Here is a 19,293-nt window from a genome sequence, read left to right as displayed (position 1 = left end):
GATATCCCCACAAAGGATATAAAGATATGCTTGATAAGGAATAAGGCATTGGCGTTGTTATTCTGTGTGAGACTCGGAATTCCAAAATGCTTTTCTTGGATTCATCGGGGATCATGATGTTCTAGATCGACTTGTTTGTCTTCGTAGTCCTTATCAAAAGTGCCTGTCTGTAAATAACAACACTCATATATCTCCACAATGATGTAGTGATGTACGGAAGATATGACGTTGCTTGTTTCACGAGGCCCAGGTCTAGACTTCAATGGCAAATCCGGATAGAATAAAGTTATACAATGGCTGGAATGTGCATGATATCCATGGTTGATGAATGAGCGGGACTCGATTCAGATGGCACATCTAAATTTGGATCGAGGCTCCACTAATCCACTCAATTATCCAATGTGATTGGCTCGGATAATTATTTTAGAGTGGGCCACTCAAGAGCTGTCGTGAATACTCGTGGACAATGGAGCAGTGGGAAACGCAATGTGTTTCAAGATGTCTAGAGATGGTGCAATGTAGAATATGCAGAATATTAGGATGGTTTGGATAACTTGTTTGATTCGAGGTTCCGAACAAGCCACGGCGCTTACCGGTCCATGCAAGTAACGTTTAGAACGTTCCAGAGTAACTCAAGCAGAAAAGTTATTTCAAACCAATAGTTCATACCAAAAAAATTACCGCTGAACCATGTAATAGAGTTTCGAGTCATCGAATCAGAACTCGAAGTCATAGGGCTGATCTCATCGGATAATTAATGGGTCGGAGATATACGATGTCCATAGTAGAAATAGTAGAAACACTTCGGGTACCGCGGAAATGATCAAAATTCGAGTAGTAGCAAACCGGTCAATTTTGGAATCGAGATTGATTGCAAATGATTTCATTTCTTATCTCATATTGCAGGTTGCTGTACAGGTCCAAGTCAGTGGCAATTTGAGCATGTGAATCTTGGAAGCTCTCTTGCAGATCATCTTACCCACCTGTCACGACCGAAGAGCTCAGTTGATCACTACCTTTTCAGGATAGTGACCGTGCGAGCATCATTAGCTATCCTGACCCATTAGAATGGTTCGGAATAAGCTCCCTGTCTAGTTCTGCGTACTAATGAAGCCGAAAATTTAGCGCCGAGGGCACTCAAGGGGTTATCCCGGTCTTGTCAAGTTGATCTCAGGCTCATGGGACCGCCTGAAGATGCAATTGGCGAAACTCGCATTGTTTATTATCTATCTTTCAAGTTGCCCATGCATATGATGTTTGTGGCTAATTGGTAGTGTTTCCTCTCCACATCGAGAGGCCCCATATGACCCCTTTACGGTGTACGAGATCTCAACGGCCTAAGCTTTGTGATATCCCCGTTGGGCAGCAAAGGGGATTCTCATTCACCAAGTATCACCTGGCGATAGAAAGCCCCGCTAAAGGAGGCGTCTTGAAATTTCCGTCGCATTGACCAACGCATACAGGGGAAAGTGGAAGGCGGATTTCGCGCAGAATCCTGCACCGACTATGCATCATGCACAATGCGACAACATGCACCATAATGTATCTGGGATAGAGTTGACCTCATCCAAGTATTTGTCACGTCTTAGGAGAATATTAGAATATTGACCTTGCTGGTTGGCTGGAGTCAATAACCAAGCTCTCGAGTTACCAGTGACGTAGTTGAATGTGAAAGCCACCAGATCGCGATCGATGGTTTCAATTCCCCTTTCGCGCGCGCATTTAGAACTTCACTGTTTGTTGAATCACAAATCACACCATAATAAATAAATCAGCTATCAGATTGTCCACATCATGCCTTGGTCTTTTGCTCTGCCACAGGGAGTTTTCTCATCACCCCTACTCTCGATCGCCACGCCAATCATCGGCGGGACCGCCACAGCCCTCCTTGTGAACCGTGAGTACCTGGAAAAAAAAAAAAAATAGTCTCAGGATTCCGAAAATCCCGAAAATCCCTCATCTATCAAATGACGAGACGCTAATGTATCACATCTTTAGGAAACAAAACCCAAAGTACCTACAAGGATCTTCGGCAACCGCCCTTCAGTCCGCCGGGCTGGCTCTTCGGACCGGCCTGGACGGTACTCTATGGACTAATGGGATATGCGTCTCACCATGCGACCGTTACAGCGTCTCGATCACTCTCACTAGCGGCTCATGACGCTAACAATAGCGCCCAGACCCTTTACACGAGTCAACTGGCTTTGAACTTCCTCTGGATGCCACTTTTCTTTGGAGTGGGGCGACCAGCCGCGGCCCTTGGCGATATGGCGTTTTTGGTGGGCAATGTGGCCTTGTTGATGATCAACTGGTGGGATGCGGACCGTACAGCTTTCTGGTTAATGACTCCGTATGCCGCGTGGTTAGGATATGCGACGTATCTCAACGCCGGTGTAGGATACTTGAATGGGTGGGCTCTTCCGGATAAAAAGCGCTTGGAGTAGATGTGTCCAGGTGTGTACCGAGTGCTATGAGAGTGTGATACACGTTGCAGATTGGGACAAGGTGGGATGGTGGAGACACTATACGGCTGGACCTTTTTTTCTTTCTATTTTGTCTAGATAACCCTGAAATGCACTCTTTTACAGCTAAAAGCTTGGATTTGAGTTCTTAGTGAGTTCTTAGTGTGTATTTTCGTGGCAGCCTCAGGGAGCACTAAGGGGATTCGAGAACATGGACTCTGCGCTAAATGATCAGGTGGTGTGAAAATGACCCACTTGGTGGCGCTTTGTGTTTAGTTTGATATGAACTTCTGGACAATTATTCGCCAATGAATTCGTAATGTGTTTCGACATCTTTTGTTTTATGTTCAAGTTTGCCATGGTGGAGCTTCGAAAGCTGTTTCTATGTATAACCGAGATCTTGGCTTGAGCTCAAGTGCTCCATTTACTGTTGGAGTCCCCCCCACTATGCTATGTGTTTTACCCCCCCTTGCTATTGACTCCATAGCTGTGCAATATTTGACGATCTCTGATGTAATCCCAGTTCCCCCATTGACCATCATATTCAAAACTTGAATCTTATATAGGTTAACTCGGGATCAAAGCTCAGGAGGTGGCTATACGGCACCGGCACCATAATATGGACCGGCATCCCGGGATCGTCAGCTCGGGAAGACCGAATGCGAACCTAATTGTGGATATTATCATGAGATGATAAGGGAAATTTTTCTTCTTTGCTAAGATCAGTTCAGGGCTGGCAATTCTCACCACGCTAGATTCCACTATTTTTTCTTTTCCATGGAAGCCTTGGAAAGTAGAGAGCGGGTAGGTTCGCTCGGCCCCCGGTGCCACTGTCATTGTGAATTGCCACCGACCCACCATGATGTGCGGGTGGTACGTGTTCGGTTCTAGAATTCTGAGGAAAGAAATCCAGGAATTTACCGAAAGTTAGGCAGTTTGAGTAGGCATAATCACGGAGATGAAGGGGGGAAGAGGTCATGATGATACCCGATAGTATCAAGGTCCTATTAGAGGATAAGGCGAATTTTAGTATAAAAAGACAAAGCTAGAAATCTCTGCAAGTCAGTTTATAATAGCGAATCACCTCTTAGCTGTCATGCATGTCCCTTATCGATGGGAATTTATGCGGATCCGACGATCCCTGATCTAGGTGGATGAATACTAAAAAAGTGTGAAAAAAAAATCAGGAAAAAGTTAAGATTGTCAGAAAAATAATAAAATAAATCTAATATGGAATTCTATATAAAATACACAAACACATAGGAAAAATAAAGACCCTAAGTTCAAACTCCCCCATGTTACAAGCCCGAATTCCTTATACTGGATCCGTGGTTCAGAGCATTGATACTCCCCGAACTCCAGTCTAGACTCTGTGACTCTTAATTTTTTTTAATAAAAATATTTATATACTATACTGCCTGTCATTCCCTCACTCTCTTTTTCCTCATCCATCATCCATCACCTTCGTTTCATTGTCCTTCGTTCACACATAGAGTCACTCCCGGCTTGACCGGTCCTCTACTCATGTCCGACTCAATTCCTTTTCCACACCCTAGTCCGAACGATGATTACGCCGAATATCCATTCCCCTCTACAAACCCAAGCACCCGTCCAAGTTTTGAACGTCAACCAACTGAAGAGAGTATTCAATTTGTCTCCGGATTACAAACACCTTCGCCGCCTTCGCCGCCCACGTTACCCGAACCCGCTGCAGAGGAACCTCAAATAGAATCTCGCACCCGATCGCCTCGTGTGCGCTTTCGCTCAATCAGTCGTCTCAGTGAACGATACTTACACCCATCCGACACTCTACGAGTCGTTTCAGACCAATCTGACGCGTCCCAACGTCCTCTACTGCCGCCAGCAGAGCTGAGCGATATCCCGTTATCCGGAAGCGTCACCCCGCCGGTCCCCGCACATTCCCGCCACGGTAGCGGTCGCACCCGCAAGGATTCATACAATGGTTTCTCAGAGAAGAATGAGCCGGATTCCGTGCAAAGACAACAATCTGTTGGTGAGCGATTCCGCGCGGCTCGTCAATTAGTTCGACAGAAGACTGTCAAATGGAGTGAACGTCTCGGTCGTCCTACGGATGAGGGCGAGGCCCTGAATGCATCCCTTCTTCCCGATGACTTTGACTCTAGCATTCCGCTGGAAGAAATCCAAGCTCGTCGCGCTCGTCGTGATGCAGATGGATTGCGCGCTCTGGAAGCTGGCGATGAACCCATTGAGGCTGCGCCAAGCGCCGAGGCGCATCGTCTCGTGCGCAGTATGACATCGGTCGGAGACCGTTTGAAGCGCAAGCCACGTGGTGCTTACCAACGCTCGGGCCAAACTACCCCTGAGGGCTTGCTGCGAGATTATACTGCTGCTGCGCGTCGTCGATCAAGTGGATTCGGTGGCGGTAGTAGTGGTATCTTGTCGCAGCTTCTGAGACTTCAGGCGGTTCAAAATGGTGGCTCCTCGCGCCCGGAGAGTGTCATTAGTGATGACTCGGATAGTGAGACTCAGGTCTCGTCTGGTGTGACGACCCCGAAGAAGATCGGGTCTGTTTCGCCATCTCTGGGTCCGTCTATGCCTACTTCTGGAGCTGCTACCCCTCGAAAGGAGAAGCTCAAGTGGTACAAGAAGTCTAACCATCGATCAACCTCTTCGCTGATCAATGCTTCTATGAACTTCAGTTCTGCTAGCTTGCCGGCGGCTGCTGAGGCATTCCAACCTGGTAAGCGACACAAGAAGAGCAAGCGCAAGACTCGTCTCGAGGATGAAATCCGTGTTACCGTGCATATTGCCGAGATCATCTCCCGTCAGCGATACATCATGCAATTGTGCCGTGCTCTGATGCGCTATGGCGCTCCTACCCACCGTTTGGAAGAGTACATGCAGATGACTGCGCGAGTTCTGGAGGTTTCAGGACAGTTCCTCTACCTTCCCGGTTGTATGATCATGTCTTTCGATGATCCGGCAACTCGTACCGCCGAGGTCAAGCTCGTGAGAATGGTGCAAGGTGTCGACCTGGGCCGACTTGCTGATACCCACAATGTGTACAAGAACGTCGTCCACGACCTGATTGGTGTCGAGGAAGCCAGCCAAGAGTTGGACGATATCATGCAGCGCAAGTCACGATACAACAAGTGGCTCACGGTTCTTTGCTACGGTTTAGCCAGTGCCGCGGTCGGTCCATTTGCTTTCGAAGCCCGTCCAATCGATATGCCTATTATCTTCATTCTCGGCTGCCTCGTTGGGTTCATGCAACACGTTATCGCTCCCCGCTCAGTCCTCTACTCCAACGTCTTCGAAGTCACCGCTGCCATCTTAACCTCATTCCTGGCGCGTGCTTTCGGTAGCATTACGCACAATGGGGAACCCCTATTCTGCCTCTCTGCTCTTGCTCAATCCTCCGTCGCTCTTATCCTCCCCGGTTTCACAGTCCTCTGCAGCAGTCTGGAACTGCAATCCCACCAAATGATCGCTGGCTCGATTCGCATGGTGTACGCTATCATCTATTCTCTCTTCCTCGGCTACGGTATCACAGTTGGTCTTACAATCTACGGTCTAATGGACCACAACGCATCCTCCCAAACCACATGTCCCAATCTCGACGTATACGGATCAGTCTACGTGCGCAAGTTTCCCTTCGTTGCCATTTATGCCGTATTCCTCGCACTCGTCAATCAGGCCAAGTGGAAGCAGATGCCAGTTATGGTCTTCATCGCTACTGCCGGATACATTGCCAACTACTTCAGCACACTGAAATTCGGCTCTTCATCTGAAGTCGCGAATACCGTTGGTGCATTTACTGTTGGTCTTCTGGGTAACTTATACAGTCGTCTGTGGCATGGTCATGCCGCAACTGCTATTTTACCTGGTATCTTCGTGCTTGTTCCATCTGGTCTTGCATCCAGTGGTTCCTTACTATCTGGTCTGAGCTACGCCAACGAGGTTATCTCTGGTAACACATCATCAACTGATGATTCCAGTACATCTGTTTCCAGTCTTGGATACGGAATGATTCAGGTTGCTATTGGTATTACCGTTGGTCTTTTCATGTCCGCTCTCATAATTTATCCTTTCGGGAAGAAGCGCACTGGTCTTTTCAGCTTCTAGATTTTTTTGGTTCTTTTTTCTTGCATATACACGATAAAGATTTCATCGGTTCTTTGTGGAGTTTGGTTTAGAGGGATTCATCTTGTTTTTTTAGCGATTGCGATTTATTTGATCTTTTAGCGTTGATAGATCCGGTGTTGGTTCATGTATCTAGACTTTTCTTTCTGCTGGGCAGCATCATATGATATGACCTCATATTATCATTACTTCTTAATATCCTTCAAGTTCAAGTTTATCGTAAATTCTGCCATAGCTACATGAGATAACTTGAGTGAAATTGGAACTTGTCCATGAATCTATCCAAGTTACTCTATGATGGTTCATGGCTAATGTATGAATAGAGAATGGAGTTGAATTGAATAATTAATGAACATGAAATTATTATTTTGTGCGATATGAAAATCGCATGAATGTCAAATGCTAGAATGCAGTCTATCTTGTCTATCTCATCGAAATCCGAAAATTCGTTGGAATATAGTAATAAAAAAAAAGAAAAGGAAAGGAAAGGAAAAGAGTGTTCACTCAGCCTTCTTAGAGGCCTTGGTCCGCAGCTTCATCAGCAGGTAGACCAAAGCATACGAACTGAGCGCAAATATGGCGACAATACCAATATCACGCCATCCGTAGTAGTACTCCAGAAGATTGAGATCATTGAGATAGTCCGAGCCCTTGGTATACTCGCAAACCTTGCAACCAGAGGTAGCATTCGGGTTAACAAGGTTCATACTCTTGCCAATGGTCTCCAGGTAGGTAGAGAGGTAATCAGCGCATGTAGAGTTATTCGGGGTATTGAAAACAGCGAATTCGCTCTCCTTGCACTTCACATTCACATCCCAAGCATCGAAGACAAGCATACCACCCATGAGATAATTGAATGGATTCATCCAGTAAATCCAGTATCGCCAGAACGCAGTAATCTCTCCATATGGTACCAGGACACCACAGAAGGAAACCAGGATACCGATGATAACGGGGTTAACGAGAGCGGCGAAGGTAGCGTTGGGAGCGTAGGCTGCAACGAATTGACCAATACCAGTGTACACGAACTCGTACAGAAGCATCATAAGGAATGTTGCGCCGGCTTTGTTGGAATCACTAGGGAATCCAACGGTGTAGTACCAGCAGACGAAGTAGAGAACAGCGCAGATGCAGAGGTAGGGGATTTCGGAGACGACTAGGGCAGTGACGAAGGCCTTCCAGGAGTACATCTTGGATTTCTTCTCTCGCTGCTCGTAGATGGATCGGCGTTCGATGAAAAGTGGTTGTAATTGATTGATGACACCGGGGGCGACGAAAATGAAATTGAAAATTGTGAAAAGACGGAGTTGCATGCTGGCGACGCTGTCGCCAATCATCCAGAATGAGAATCCGTTGAAAAGAGCGGAACCGATGTGCAGGGCCAGCTTGTTGTCGATATAGTCGGTGTTACGGAAAAGCGCGGTGCTCATGCGGGTGGTGACCAACTTGGTCTGTTCCCAGAGAGATGTAGCGAATTCCTGGCCATCATCGAAGGTACCAGGAGGGGCAGCTGCGGCGGTTTCAATGATGTTGTTGAGTTCCTTGAAAGATTTCTCGTGCTCAGGGGATTCAAGCCAGATCTGGTTCCAGTCGCGGCCTTGGCTAAGTTGACCAGATACGACATCAATCATGTGCTCAGCAGGGTTGGTGTTGGGAGGGCAGGGAGCGTCGTAACGTCCGAAGTAATCCTTAATCGTCTGACCATTGTCACCAATTTCTCCGAAATAGACAGTCTTTCCACCCTTGGCAAGAAGTAGCAAGGTGTCGAATTCGGCAAACAACTGGGCGGAGGGCTGGTGAATAGTGACCAGAACAGCCTGGCCAACATCGGCCAACTTGCGAAGGAAACGCACGGTGTTGTAGGCAGATTGACCGTCCAGTCCGGAGGTGGGTTCATCAAGGAAAATCAGAATGCTAGGCTTGGACACAAGCTCAACACCAATGGTGACACGCTTGCGCTGTTCAACGCTCAGACCAGCACCAACGCGACCGACGAGGGTATCGGCGAGGTCATGAAGTTCCAGAAGATCAATAATGGTGTCAACGTACTTCAGCTTCTCTTCACGCGGAGTATCTCTGGACTGACGCAGCAAGGCAGAGAATTCAAGAGATTCACGAACGGTGGCGAAAGGCTCCAGGACGTCCAGTTGCTCACAGTATCCAGCGGAGCGCTGGAAGGAGATAGGTAGGTCACGTCCATCAACCATAATCGAACCCTGGATAGTACCCTCTGTCTTACGTTGGGCAAGAACATCAAGCAGTGTAGTCTTACCGGCACCGGAAGAACCCATAAGAGCTCCCAGCATACCGGGCTTGACCCAACCATAAATGTTATTCAACAAGACCCGATCGCCAGTAGGAGTCTTAACAGTGTAGCTCAAATCCTTCCAGGTAAACACGGATGTATTCCGAACAAGTTGGTTATCGATATCCTTAGAAGAAGCCTCGGAGTCATGCGCATCATTCTCAGAAGGCTTGGACTTCTCCTGGACCCCGGACTCTTCATCAAACTTGGAGTTTTGACGGTGAGCATCGAGACGTTCACGAGGAATGACAAGACAGCTTCCATTCTCAGCGGCCGATTTCCACTTGGAGGTAGCAATGACAGTGACAGCAACGAACAAAGCCCACCAAGCCCAGTTGATACCGAAGTTTCGCCACAAATGGGAGCGGTCATAGGAAAGCGAGGCAAGATAATCCACTCCGCTAACGGATGTGGCACCTTGCTTAGCGCCGCCAACACCAGCACAAGCCTGGTATAGGGAGTCGGTGTAGCCAGGACCATTGGGAATGAGATTGGAACCAACGCAAGGGATGGTCTTTCCGTAAAACTCGTTTGAAAGAAGGGCCTCAAAGCCGTATGAAAGTGGGTCAATCCAAAAGATCCACTCAAGCCAGGGGTGCATTTCGGGCTTCTCAATCATATAACCAGTGTACATGATGAGCGCAGCAATCAAGAAACCTGACACCTTGGAAGCTCCGTCAAATGTTGTGAACAAAGCTCCAATGGCGCGGAACAAGGCAGTCATAGTCTATTGTGAAAGTCAGCTAATACTCTTTAGAAAAGGGAATCATATCGATCTTACCATGGTAGCTCCAAACACAACAACCCAGTAGGTGAAGAAAATACCAGCAGACATAGTCAAACCAACCATGAAGTAAACAATGACGGCAAACATGCTGACTTGGAACAGTAGAACAGGGATATCAGCGGTGATCTGAGCGATACAGAACGCAGCTGGGTGGAAGTATGCGAAGTCCTTGTGTTTAACAAGTACGGGACGTCCACTGAAGGAGTCTGTAACCTCGGACATCGCAAGCAGACTGTGGTATAACAGCGAGAAGAAAAGTGCACCAGATTTGATGAACAGACCACTGGAGTTATCAGCGGCGTTGTAGAAAAGCGATCCTGCAATCAAGGCCTGGACCAACGTGGCAACCTGCTTGATGATAAAGGTTGCCTTGTCTCCCCAGAGAATCTGGTACTGTCGCACAATACAGGCCTTGACCTGGTCAGTGAAGCTGACAGTAAGAGCACTATTCTTGGGCAACTGCTTGGAGGTTTCGAAAACCACACCCTCTTTAAAGTCTTGGGTGCGCTCACGAGCAACATCTGAATCGGGATAGTTATATTCGGAGATCATCTGTGTATGAATAGATGACTTTTCATAGACCTCTCGAAGGGCATCCTTGTTGCGAGGGAAGCGGTGTTCGTAGTTTTCGCGAATGCGGCGCTCAGTAGGAACGGTGATACCAGTGAGGAAATCAGCAACATTGGAACCCTCACGGCAGATGAAACCCGCCTCCTCCATAAAGGGACGAGCCTCTGTGCGGGGACCATAGTAGATTTGCTCGCCCTCGTCGAGAACGAGAACCTTGTCGAAAAGGTCGTAGATTCCGTTACCAGCTTGGTACAAGGTGACAATAGTGGACAATCCAAGAGTATCTGTCATAGCACGGATAGCCTTTGTCCATTCAAGAGCACTGCTTGCATCGAGACCACGAGTACTGTTATCCCAACAGAAAATGGATCCTCGAGTGGCCATAGTTTCAATGATGGAGACACGCTTGCGCTCACCACCAGAGACACCACGGACATATTCATCACCAACCTTGGTATCATGTGTGTGTGAGATTCCCAAAGTTTCCATCAAGAATTCCTTTGACTGTTTACTGTATTCCTCGGCAGACTCGACACCATTGGGCAACTTGAAAGGAACCTTGAGACGAGTTGCGAAATCCATGGTCTGGCCCACCGTCAAGGTAGGAAAGAACAACTCTTCCTCAGTGTTCATGACGATTTGGCCACGGAAATTCTCCGCCTCATCGGCAGTCAATGAACCAAATCGAACATCTCCTTGCACGGACTGGTATCCACCTCGTCGATTCGCCAGCATCTTCAAAAGTGTGGTGCAGCCGGATCCTGGACGACCCAGAACGAGCAACATCTCGCCAGGCTTGACGCAACCATGACTGTTATGCAAGATGGTACGGAGGGGAGCTTTGCTGCGAGACTCCTTGATGTGTTGGGGGATGTTGAATTGGGAAAAGAAATTCTCTTGCACGGCGGAGTCGGCACTGATCACGTCGACGTTGACATTTTGCCAGGTAACACCCAGCTCCTGTCGCTTGAACCCGGATGCTAGGTCTCGCTCATTCTGTTGTTGAATCTGTAACAACAAAGACGACTCGGGTTTGTATTCGCTTTGAGCAGGGCTGCTGTTGATGCTCTTCTTGATAGGAGTTTCTTCTCCAAGCACAGTGCCTGTACTCTCAGTCTCATACCTGATATCCAATGACACCTTCTCAGATGGAGGTGGGTTAGATTCCTCCATGATGGCACCGAAATTTGCGTTTAACGTTTTTTCGTCATATGTGGGCTATCAGACTCTTTATGTGTATTATTGGAAACGCAAGTCACAGCGCATATGTGGGTCCCATTTTGAAGTATGTGAACAGACGGCTTTTGAGTCACTCCGAGAGTCCCTCCGAGACAAAGATTTCCAATCATAGCTCGCATTTGCTCGCATTTAGGAGATTTAGGCCCCATTCGGCTCATGGCATCAGCATTTCCACGCGGCTGACCCATGGCTAAGGAGAGATCATTTTGTTTTAGCATGGGAACAATGAATCCTTATTTGTTCGGGCTGAGGGACCCACGCCATAATGGATCAAAATTTCTGCTCTCAAGCCAATGTGGATCTCACCAGGGGGAGGCCCGATGTAAAGAAAACCCGGAACTTGGCATCTTCCGCTGACACATCCATTGTTTGTTCACCTGGGCACCTGGGCACCTGGGCAGCTTCATTGACCATATTTGGTAGACCGGGACACCGTATATGCATATTCAATTCGGATTGACTTGTTTCGTGCAGTCATGAGCATGTTGGAAGCTTGAAATAACCTGAAATAGATCAGAATTGATAACCGGATGGTTCATTTGATCAATATCGGGTGTTCTAAACACCGATCAAGCCGATAAATAAACAGGGTTTTCCCGGGTGAGATCGGTTTTTGGAGTGCGCTGACTCAGCGGCATTAATCCTCACAGCATCCATCAGCTCCACTTGGGTAGGCTTCCAGAATTAAGACCTCTCTCATCTCCGAGGTTTTTTTATATCCGTGAGCAATTAAGTCTACTTCTAAACTCCGTGATAGATCCTAATCAGGATCAGTCGGAGGTTCAATCCTTCCGACCTATCTTCTCATTTATTCTCTATCGTTGATGCCTACCGTCGACATCAATGTAACCTAACTTAAAAATCATTCAGCTGTGCCCGGTTACGTACTAATGAGTTAATTATAATTGAGTGAACAGCGAGTCAGAGCTGACTATGTACGTTTTTCTTTATTAGACTAGATGCTTATAATTCGAAATCATTGCGTTAGTAGGCACACATGTGCAGTTCAACAATGCCGTTTTCATCTAGTAGTCAGGCGCTGCTGCTGCTACTAGTACTCCATACCCGTGGACTAGTGTTTTGAAATTGATAGTTCTAAAGGATTTACCCATATCGCGAGGAAGATCTACTTAGTGCCAGTGTGGAGCGGTCAGCTCATCGCCCCATTGTTACTACTAGTAGATGCCAGTGTGCGTAATTCAATGGAGACTCGCCTTGAATCATGTATTGACTCGGAATAATCTTGAAAGATCAAACATTATAAAGCCTCAACTTGAACTTGAACTTGAATTCCGAGTCTGTATCCCTTTCCAGTTTAGGGGCGTTGGACCCTGAAAGTTAAATCCAATCCTCTTTATCTGGGCAGACGTCACAGATCCCGAGTCGTGTTCTTCCAGATGTCAAGTCCTGTCATACTCTAGCTTGAAACAGCCAGCTTTCCGTACTACTCCTAGTACTACTGGTACTTCAACTTGAATGCAATATCCACGAATGTCGCGGTCGGCTAGGAGTGAGTACTAGTACTACAAGTTCTCACGCCACACGAAGCGTCAACTGGTGGCGCTGTAACAGCGAAATTGGGAAAGGTTCATATGTGACCGTATGTCTCAGCACTCAAGTGCTTGGCTAGCACTTCAAGTTGAGGTGCGTTCAAATCCGCTCAGACAGGGATTCGGATGCTCACATACTTAAGTACAGGACTCAGTCAGTAGCAACTACAGGTGACTGACTCGGAAGACCTACACTTCTTTCAAATGTTGTACATATGTAAGTACCTATGGGGTTACCTACGGGGTTACTGTTAGACATGGGACCATAGGCCCCGTCCCTTGTAGATATCACCGTCCACGGAACCTTCTTTCTCTTCCCCCAAGCACCTAGGTACCGTTGACAGTTACCTACGGGGTTAACTGAAGGGGAAGGAAGCCTGAGGCTAGGTAGCTGCTACATATCTAGGTATACACCACATGTGCATGGATATTAGTTGGATATAGGCAACTGCCTAGGTAGTACTACCAGTAGTATGTAGTAATTGAATCAATGATCTCCGGGCTTTTACTCCAAACTTCAAGTTCAAGTTGAAGACTACTAGTATCTCCAGGACTATGTACGTACTAGTATGTACTACTAGAAACATCATTGAAATCCGGAGATCCCATTCATATATACTTCCCTAAATTAGTCTGCACACATTGAACTTCTGGCAGATTCAACATTTTGAACCTTCAAGTTCAAGTTCGAACCTTGCATTTGAATGTTGGATATCGACCTTGAGAGCTTCGAATTTCCCTTTCCTAGGCACCTAGGCAAGAAAACTTGAAATTTGGATGTTTAATATTTATACTGACCTTGAAAGGGATCCATCTCATCCTTGTACCCTTTTCAATGTTCTGCGCTGGTACAAGTTTCTGGTCAACTGGTGAATCTGCCAGTCTGAACCCGCTCCGATTCCGAGTCCGAGAACCTCCAGTCAAGATTTCGAATCATTTCCAAAATCTAGCAAAATTCAGCTCCAGATACAGAGTCAAGTATTCAATTTTCACATTCCTTTTGATTGGAGTTCAAATGTTTGTTATGATTCGCTTTCAGACCGGGATGTATGGGCGGGGTAAAAGGAGATCATTCCATGGGCCGACCGGGGGAACAAAGTGATTGGCAAGATAAGATGATCATTTCGAATATTGGCTCCCCGATACATTATTTATCCGTGATCTCCGGGGCTCTGAAGCCTACACAGACTTAGATCCGTGAAGATTGATGGTATATGCCGAAATCATTGCCATGATCGCAAAAGGCCTGGCCAGGGATCCTATCAAGTTGTTATATTTGGCAATCGCTGATCTTTGATTGTTCATGGAAGCAATCAATCACGAGGATCGACAAATCATGAGAAATTCCGCATTTTGATAGGCTATTGTGGTTGGTGATTCGGCAGTGGCATGATGCAGTGGCGACATATGGGTGAAAACAGTCCAACTCTTTACTGATGGGAAATGTGGTATGACCCTCTTAGGTTGCTCATGAGCTCACCATGAGTCGATTATATCAAGCTTTCCCTGTCTATAATATCCATTTCAACTGACTCTGACTACTTTCTTAAGAAACAACCTTGTGGAAATCCTCATCACCACCATAAACAAGTATATACACGACTCTCAAAATGCAGGCCAGCAGAGTTATCACTCGCAACTTCTCGCCAAGTTTGAATCGGGGCCGAAAACAACTCCGTGTTGTTAATGCTACACCTCCTCACCCAGCCTTTGCTACACACAATCCATCTACTGATTCCGACCAACTTGCCTACCGGCTGTGTGAACTCTCCCTACAAAAGATACAGAAGCAGGCGCGGGCGGGCGAGCCTGATATCAGACATGTACTCGCATGTACGTCTATGCAGCGACTTGCACAACAAGACCTTCTCCATCGCCTCGACACACTACAAAGTGCAATGGATATACCGCTTATGCCTTTGCTCCCGGGCGCAGATGAACCCTTGATCGACGACGACGACGAGTTAGACCTCAAATCACTTCAAATTGCTGTCTCCGAACTGGAGACAGCAAGCAGAAGAGGTGAGCTAGCTCGGTATATTTGCTTTCAACAAATAAAAGATATGTGAGGAGCAAATGAGGGATAAGTGAGGAACAAGTCAAAGATAAGTGAGACTATGTAAGCACTTCAATGTCACCATATATGTAGCAGTTTACTAGTATAGCCCCTGCTAATTACTTATGGTCAGGTTATATCAAAAGTCGATGATTCTTAACGAATAATGAAGATATTGAATACTGGCGTATTAGGAATGATTGGAGTTGGAAGACGAATTGTCATTATAAACAGCTGAACAGAACAAGATTCAACGAATAAGCTACAGGCTTAGCATATCTACCCACGTTGCTTTAATCCTCCTTGTTGTATATCTATTCTTAGTGTATACCTTCGTCTAAGTTTATGATCATATTGTTTTCCTCCTGCTCTTTCGACTGTTTGACTTCTGACTCTTCTAACCTTGGAAGTTTTAGTCCCCTTGATATTTTTACTTTCCTCCTGATCAACCTACTCACTGTGGCAGTTCCAACTTGAAGGCCTGAGGTTAACACTACACCCAACAGACATTAACCAGCCTATATTTTAACACTGCTCTATAGGTGCTCTTTTCCCTTTCTATCTCTCCAACTTGACCATATCAACACTCTGCTTGGAAACTCAAGCAGCCTATTTCAACACTCCTCTGTAGGTACTTTTCTTTTCTTTTCTTATCTCTCTGGCTTGACTATATCGACACAACGATAGTTTTGTGATAAGTCGCCTAACCATCGTCATTTTGCTTGAAACATTACAAGCAATTTTCTCATTCTTGTCTATTTCTTCCCCCTTCTTTCCATGTTCTCCATCTCTTCTCATTTCCATCTTTCTAACCTGACCATATCAACAGAACGACAGTCCCGTTGTAAGTCTCCCAAAATTCGTCGTTCTGCGCAAAACCTTACAAGCGATTTTCCCTTCCTTTTCTATCTTCTTTTCCTTTATTTTCCATCTCTTTTCCTTTCCAACACACTTCCACCCTTTGAAGTCAATTTCCTACCCCAAGCCAGCTACATACACCTCTTGATCTCACTGACGCGTGAAGACTTGACTTGTTTTTTTCCCTTAATCTTTTGTTTTCCTTAGTACTTTTCTTTTCTTTTCTTTTTCTTTTCTTTGCTTCATCCTGATCAACAAGCTGAGTTACAACCACAGGTCAACCCTATACCAAACCGAAAATCGGTTGGTACTCAACATCTTTTCTTCCTCCTGAGGTCAATCCTCTATCAATTTTCTTCCATCTCCCACATTCGACCTTCATTTTCCTCCAGCGCAGCCTCAAAAGGTGCTTTTCAAACCTTTCCTCGTATCTCCATATCCTATTGTCCGGCTTCTTTCGAGATCACCATCTTCCAGATATTCAACATGAATGCTTGGGAGCAAGCGTCCGCAGAAGGTCTTAACATTCGAACCTGCATCAAGTGCAAGGACAACTTTGGTATCACGGAATTCATCTCACTAAACGGACTTCAATTGTGCAAGATGTGCAGTCGTTGCCGAAAGATTCACAGAGATGTATTTGATCCAATATCCTTTTTCTTTGGTTTGATAAGCACAGAACTCAGGCTAACTTAGAGATAGAATGACCGAGAGTACAAAAGGAAAAGAAGAGAGAAGCAGCTTGAGGAAGAGCGCAGAAGGGCTCGGGAACTCCTGGCAGGTCCAAGCCGGCCATCTGGATCTAACGCGAGACCCACCCCAAGACCCATCCCAAGACCCATCCCAAGACCCATCCCAAGACCCATCCCAAGACCTGCTCCAGCGCCAGCTCCCATCATGCAATCTACTCCTGCTCCTGTTCCTACTCCGACCCCGGCTTCCATTCCTCAGGCACGCCAGATGCCAAGACCAATGCCTTTCCAGTATTCAATGTCCTTCCAGCAGCAGATGCCAATGGCTCATTATATGCCCTTTCCCCAACCCATAACAATGCAGCCCATGCCAATGCCACCATGGAACTATTTCCCGGCAAACTTCTCAAGTGGCTATGAGGGAACTCCCGAATACATTGGCTCACCAGTCTCTGTCCCAGGATCTTCTTTGCTCTCATACTATTTCTGTCTTCACTGTGGTATCCCTCGCAGTACCAAACTGATCTACGAAGGTATCTGCGTTTATTGCCTCGAGTATGAACAGAAATACTGTATCTTCGGTGAACATGAAGAGAACAGACGCAACTTTATCGATCGCCACGGCGTGGAAAAAGTACGCTGCAACAACTGCCGAGATGATGATGAAGATGTGGACTTGACTGAGAAAAAGGAAGAAAACGATGCTGAAAGCTCTGATGAAGAAGAAACTGACAGTGAACTGAGTGATGTCTCGAATGATGTTATTGAGCTTGATGCTCCAGCTGAGGCTCAAAATGAGCCTCAAGTAGCTGTTCAGGCAATTAATCAGCCAGATACCATCATCGTTGATGCCCCAGAGGACATGCAAAAGGATCCTCAAGGAGTGGCTCAGACTAACACCAAGACAGACAATGCCCCGGCAAATACTCCCAAAGATGCACAGAATGATGCTCAGGGAGTCACTCAGGAGAACCAGGCTGATCTTGTCCTAGTTGACCTTCAGGGTGATGCCATTGTGGTACTTGATGTCCCCGGGGATGTCCAGGATAATACCAAGGGTGATTTCCAAGCTGATCTGCAGGAAAATATTCAGGAAAATTCTCAAGTCGGTGCTCAGGACGATACTCCAAAGACCATTGAAGAGAAGACTCCTCCGAAGAAGTCCCCAGAGCCAAAAGCCTTGGAAGAATCTGTCAAGATCAAGACTGAGAACGATGACTCTATTCAGATTGCTTTAAATCGCATTCCAGTTGTGATGACCGGTGGTGATGATTCCTCGGATCCTATTATTCTTGATTGATATTACAAACAGTGTTTCTAGTGTTTCTGAGTTATTGCATTTTTCTTTTGTAATTTTCGAAGGTTCAACCCATTGATTGATATTTCAAGCAGTCCTTTCGCGTTATGATGGTTTCTTTTTTGAATTGTTGAAGGTGCAATTTATTGAATGAGATTGAAATAGTTGAAGTTCAGATCAAGTGCATTCAATGTTCTTAGCTAGGTCATCTTTTGCGTCTTCAGAATGAAAAATTTTAATATGTCCTTTGTCGACTCATAACTTCAGTGTTGAGTATCTCCAATTCATTCGATATAGCCCAAATCACGAAATGCTCTTCCTAAAATCTCCTGAATCACCTTATCCTTCCTAAGAGTATAATCCATAACTGATTCCTCATCCGAAGTCTGTTCCGCCGCTTCATATTTCACCTTTGCATAAAGATCCCGGTCCGCCGGCGATTTAAGTAACCAGTCACGAAAGATAAGGTGACGAGCAGCCTCAGGTGAGTCAGGGCCCCACACATGGAGATTAACATGGTAGGCGTTAGGCCAATCCTCAACAAAGAACCGGTGCTCATGCCATCGGGGCTCGCGTAAGAGAAACTTGAACCCTGCCTCTTCCAGTGGCTTCACATATGATACTTCATCCGTGGCATCTTTCAGAGTCAAATCGATGTCAATAATGTCTTTTGCGGGTAGACCGGGAACACTGGTTGAGCCGGTATGAGTGATCACCGCAATGAAGGACCCAAGGGCTTTTTCAATTCGCGTTTTGACTTCTTCGAATCGTTGTGGCCATTCTGGATTGGGTTTGGTTATGGTGATAGGGGGTTTGACTGTCCGTGAGGCTATGCGCTCCACGAGCTCGGGTTTGTATTCATATGGTGCGAGGATCTGTTCAACTGGAATAGGCATTTTAGGAATATCAGGGTGTTTGATCTCAAAGATCAGTTCTGGGTGAAGTTCAAGTTGAAGAGAGGTTAAACCGTGACTTGAATAGGCGGGGACCCAAAGAGGTAAGACTCGAATGAATTTACGGCCCCCACATAGGTACTAGTACACAAGTACTCACGCCGCGCGCAGCACTGCCAGTGTACATAGTAGCAGCGAGCATTTGTAATCGGGAAAGATATGTCCTCAGGACTCAAGTGCTTGGCCAGGTGTGTTCACATACTTAAGTACATGGCTCCGTCCGAGTCAGAGCATCTACAGGTGACCGAGTACCTACAGGGTTAGCTGGAGGGGTATCTGGAAGGGAAGGTTAACTGTTATGTATATTGTTCCAAGGTTGGATATAGGCAATTGGTAGCCCTAGGGAATCAAGCTGTAGTCTCTCCTCCGAGTCGGGTATCAAGACAGGCGTCCGGCGGT

The 19,293-nt window shown here is 46.4% G+C and overlaps 6 protein-coding genes across 6 annotated transcripts; 4 read left to right on the top strand and 2 right to left on the bottom strand.

Moving 5' to 3' along the window:
* Nucleotides 1-1,794: 1,794 nt before the first annotated feature.
* Nucleotides 1,795-2,444, top strand: N7483_001129 (TspO/MBR family protein; the record flags this gene model as incomplete). Its single annotated transcript, XM_057084567.1, has 2 exons — nt 1,795-1,897; nt 1,999-2,444. 2 exons carry the CDS (start codon nt 1,795-1,797, stop codon nt 2,442-2,444), a joined length of 549 nt encoding a protein of 182 aa, XP_056950716.1.
* Nucleotides 2,445-3,986: 1,542 nt separating this feature from the next.
* Nucleotides 3,987-6,569, top strand: N7483_001128 (threonine/serine exporter family protein; the record flags this gene model as incomplete). Its single annotated transcript, XM_057084566.1, has 1 exon — nt 3,987-6,569. The coding sequence occupies one exon, from the start codon at nt 3,987-3,989 to the stop codon at nt 6,567-6,569; it is 2,583 nt and encodes an 860-aa protein (XP_056950715.1).
* A 518-nt stretch (nt 6,570-7,087) lies between these two features.
* On the bottom strand, nt 7,088-11,422 carry N7483_001127 (putative ABC multidrug transporter; the record flags this gene model as incomplete). Its single annotated transcript, XM_057084565.1, has 2 exons — nt 7,088-9,619; nt 9,674-11,422. 2 exons carry the CDS (start codon nt 11,420-11,422, stop codon nt 7,088-7,090), a joined length of 4,281 nt encoding a protein of 1,426 aa, XP_056950714.1.
* A 3,226-nt stretch (nt 11,423-14,648) lies between these two features.
* N7483_001126 (uncharacterized protein) lies at nt 14,649-15,107 on the top strand (the record flags this gene model as incomplete). The annotated part of the gene is made up of 1 exon (XM_057084564.1): nt 14,649-15,107. The coding sequence occupies one exon, from the start codon at nt 14,649-14,651 to the stop codon at nt 15,105-15,107; it is 459 nt and encodes a 152-aa protein (XP_056950713.1).
* Nucleotides 15,108-17,017: 1,910 nt separating this feature from the next.
* On the top strand, nt 17,018-17,944 carry N7483_001125 (uncharacterized protein; the record flags this gene model as incomplete). Its single annotated transcript, XM_057084563.1, has 1 exon — nt 17,018-17,944. The coding sequence occupies one exon, from the start codon at nt 17,018-17,020 to the stop codon at nt 17,942-17,944; it is 927 nt and encodes a 308-aa protein (XP_056950712.1).
* A 281-nt stretch (nt 17,945-18,225) lies between these two features.
* Nucleotides 18,226-18,837, bottom strand: N7483_001124 (GrpB family protein; the record flags this gene model as incomplete). Its single annotated transcript, XM_057084562.1, has 1 exon — nt 18,226-18,837. The coding sequence occupies one exon, from the start codon at nt 18,835-18,837 to the stop codon at nt 18,226-18,228; it is 612 nt and encodes a 203-aa protein (XP_056950711.1).
* Nucleotides 18,838-19,293: the final 456 nt, after the last annotated feature.

Source organism: Penicillium malachiteum (genome assembly GCF_028827825.1).
Source record: "Penicillium malachiteum strain IBT 17515 chromosome Unknown utg000001l:1.0-8184562.0:1.0-8186909.0, whole genome shotgun sequence".
NCBI lineage: Eukaryota > Fungi > Ascomycota > Eurotiomycetes > Eurotiales > Aspergillaceae > Penicillium > Penicillium malachiteum.
Note: the sequence above shows the minus strand (reverse complement) of the source record. Positions and strands in the feature narration are given on the sequence as shown.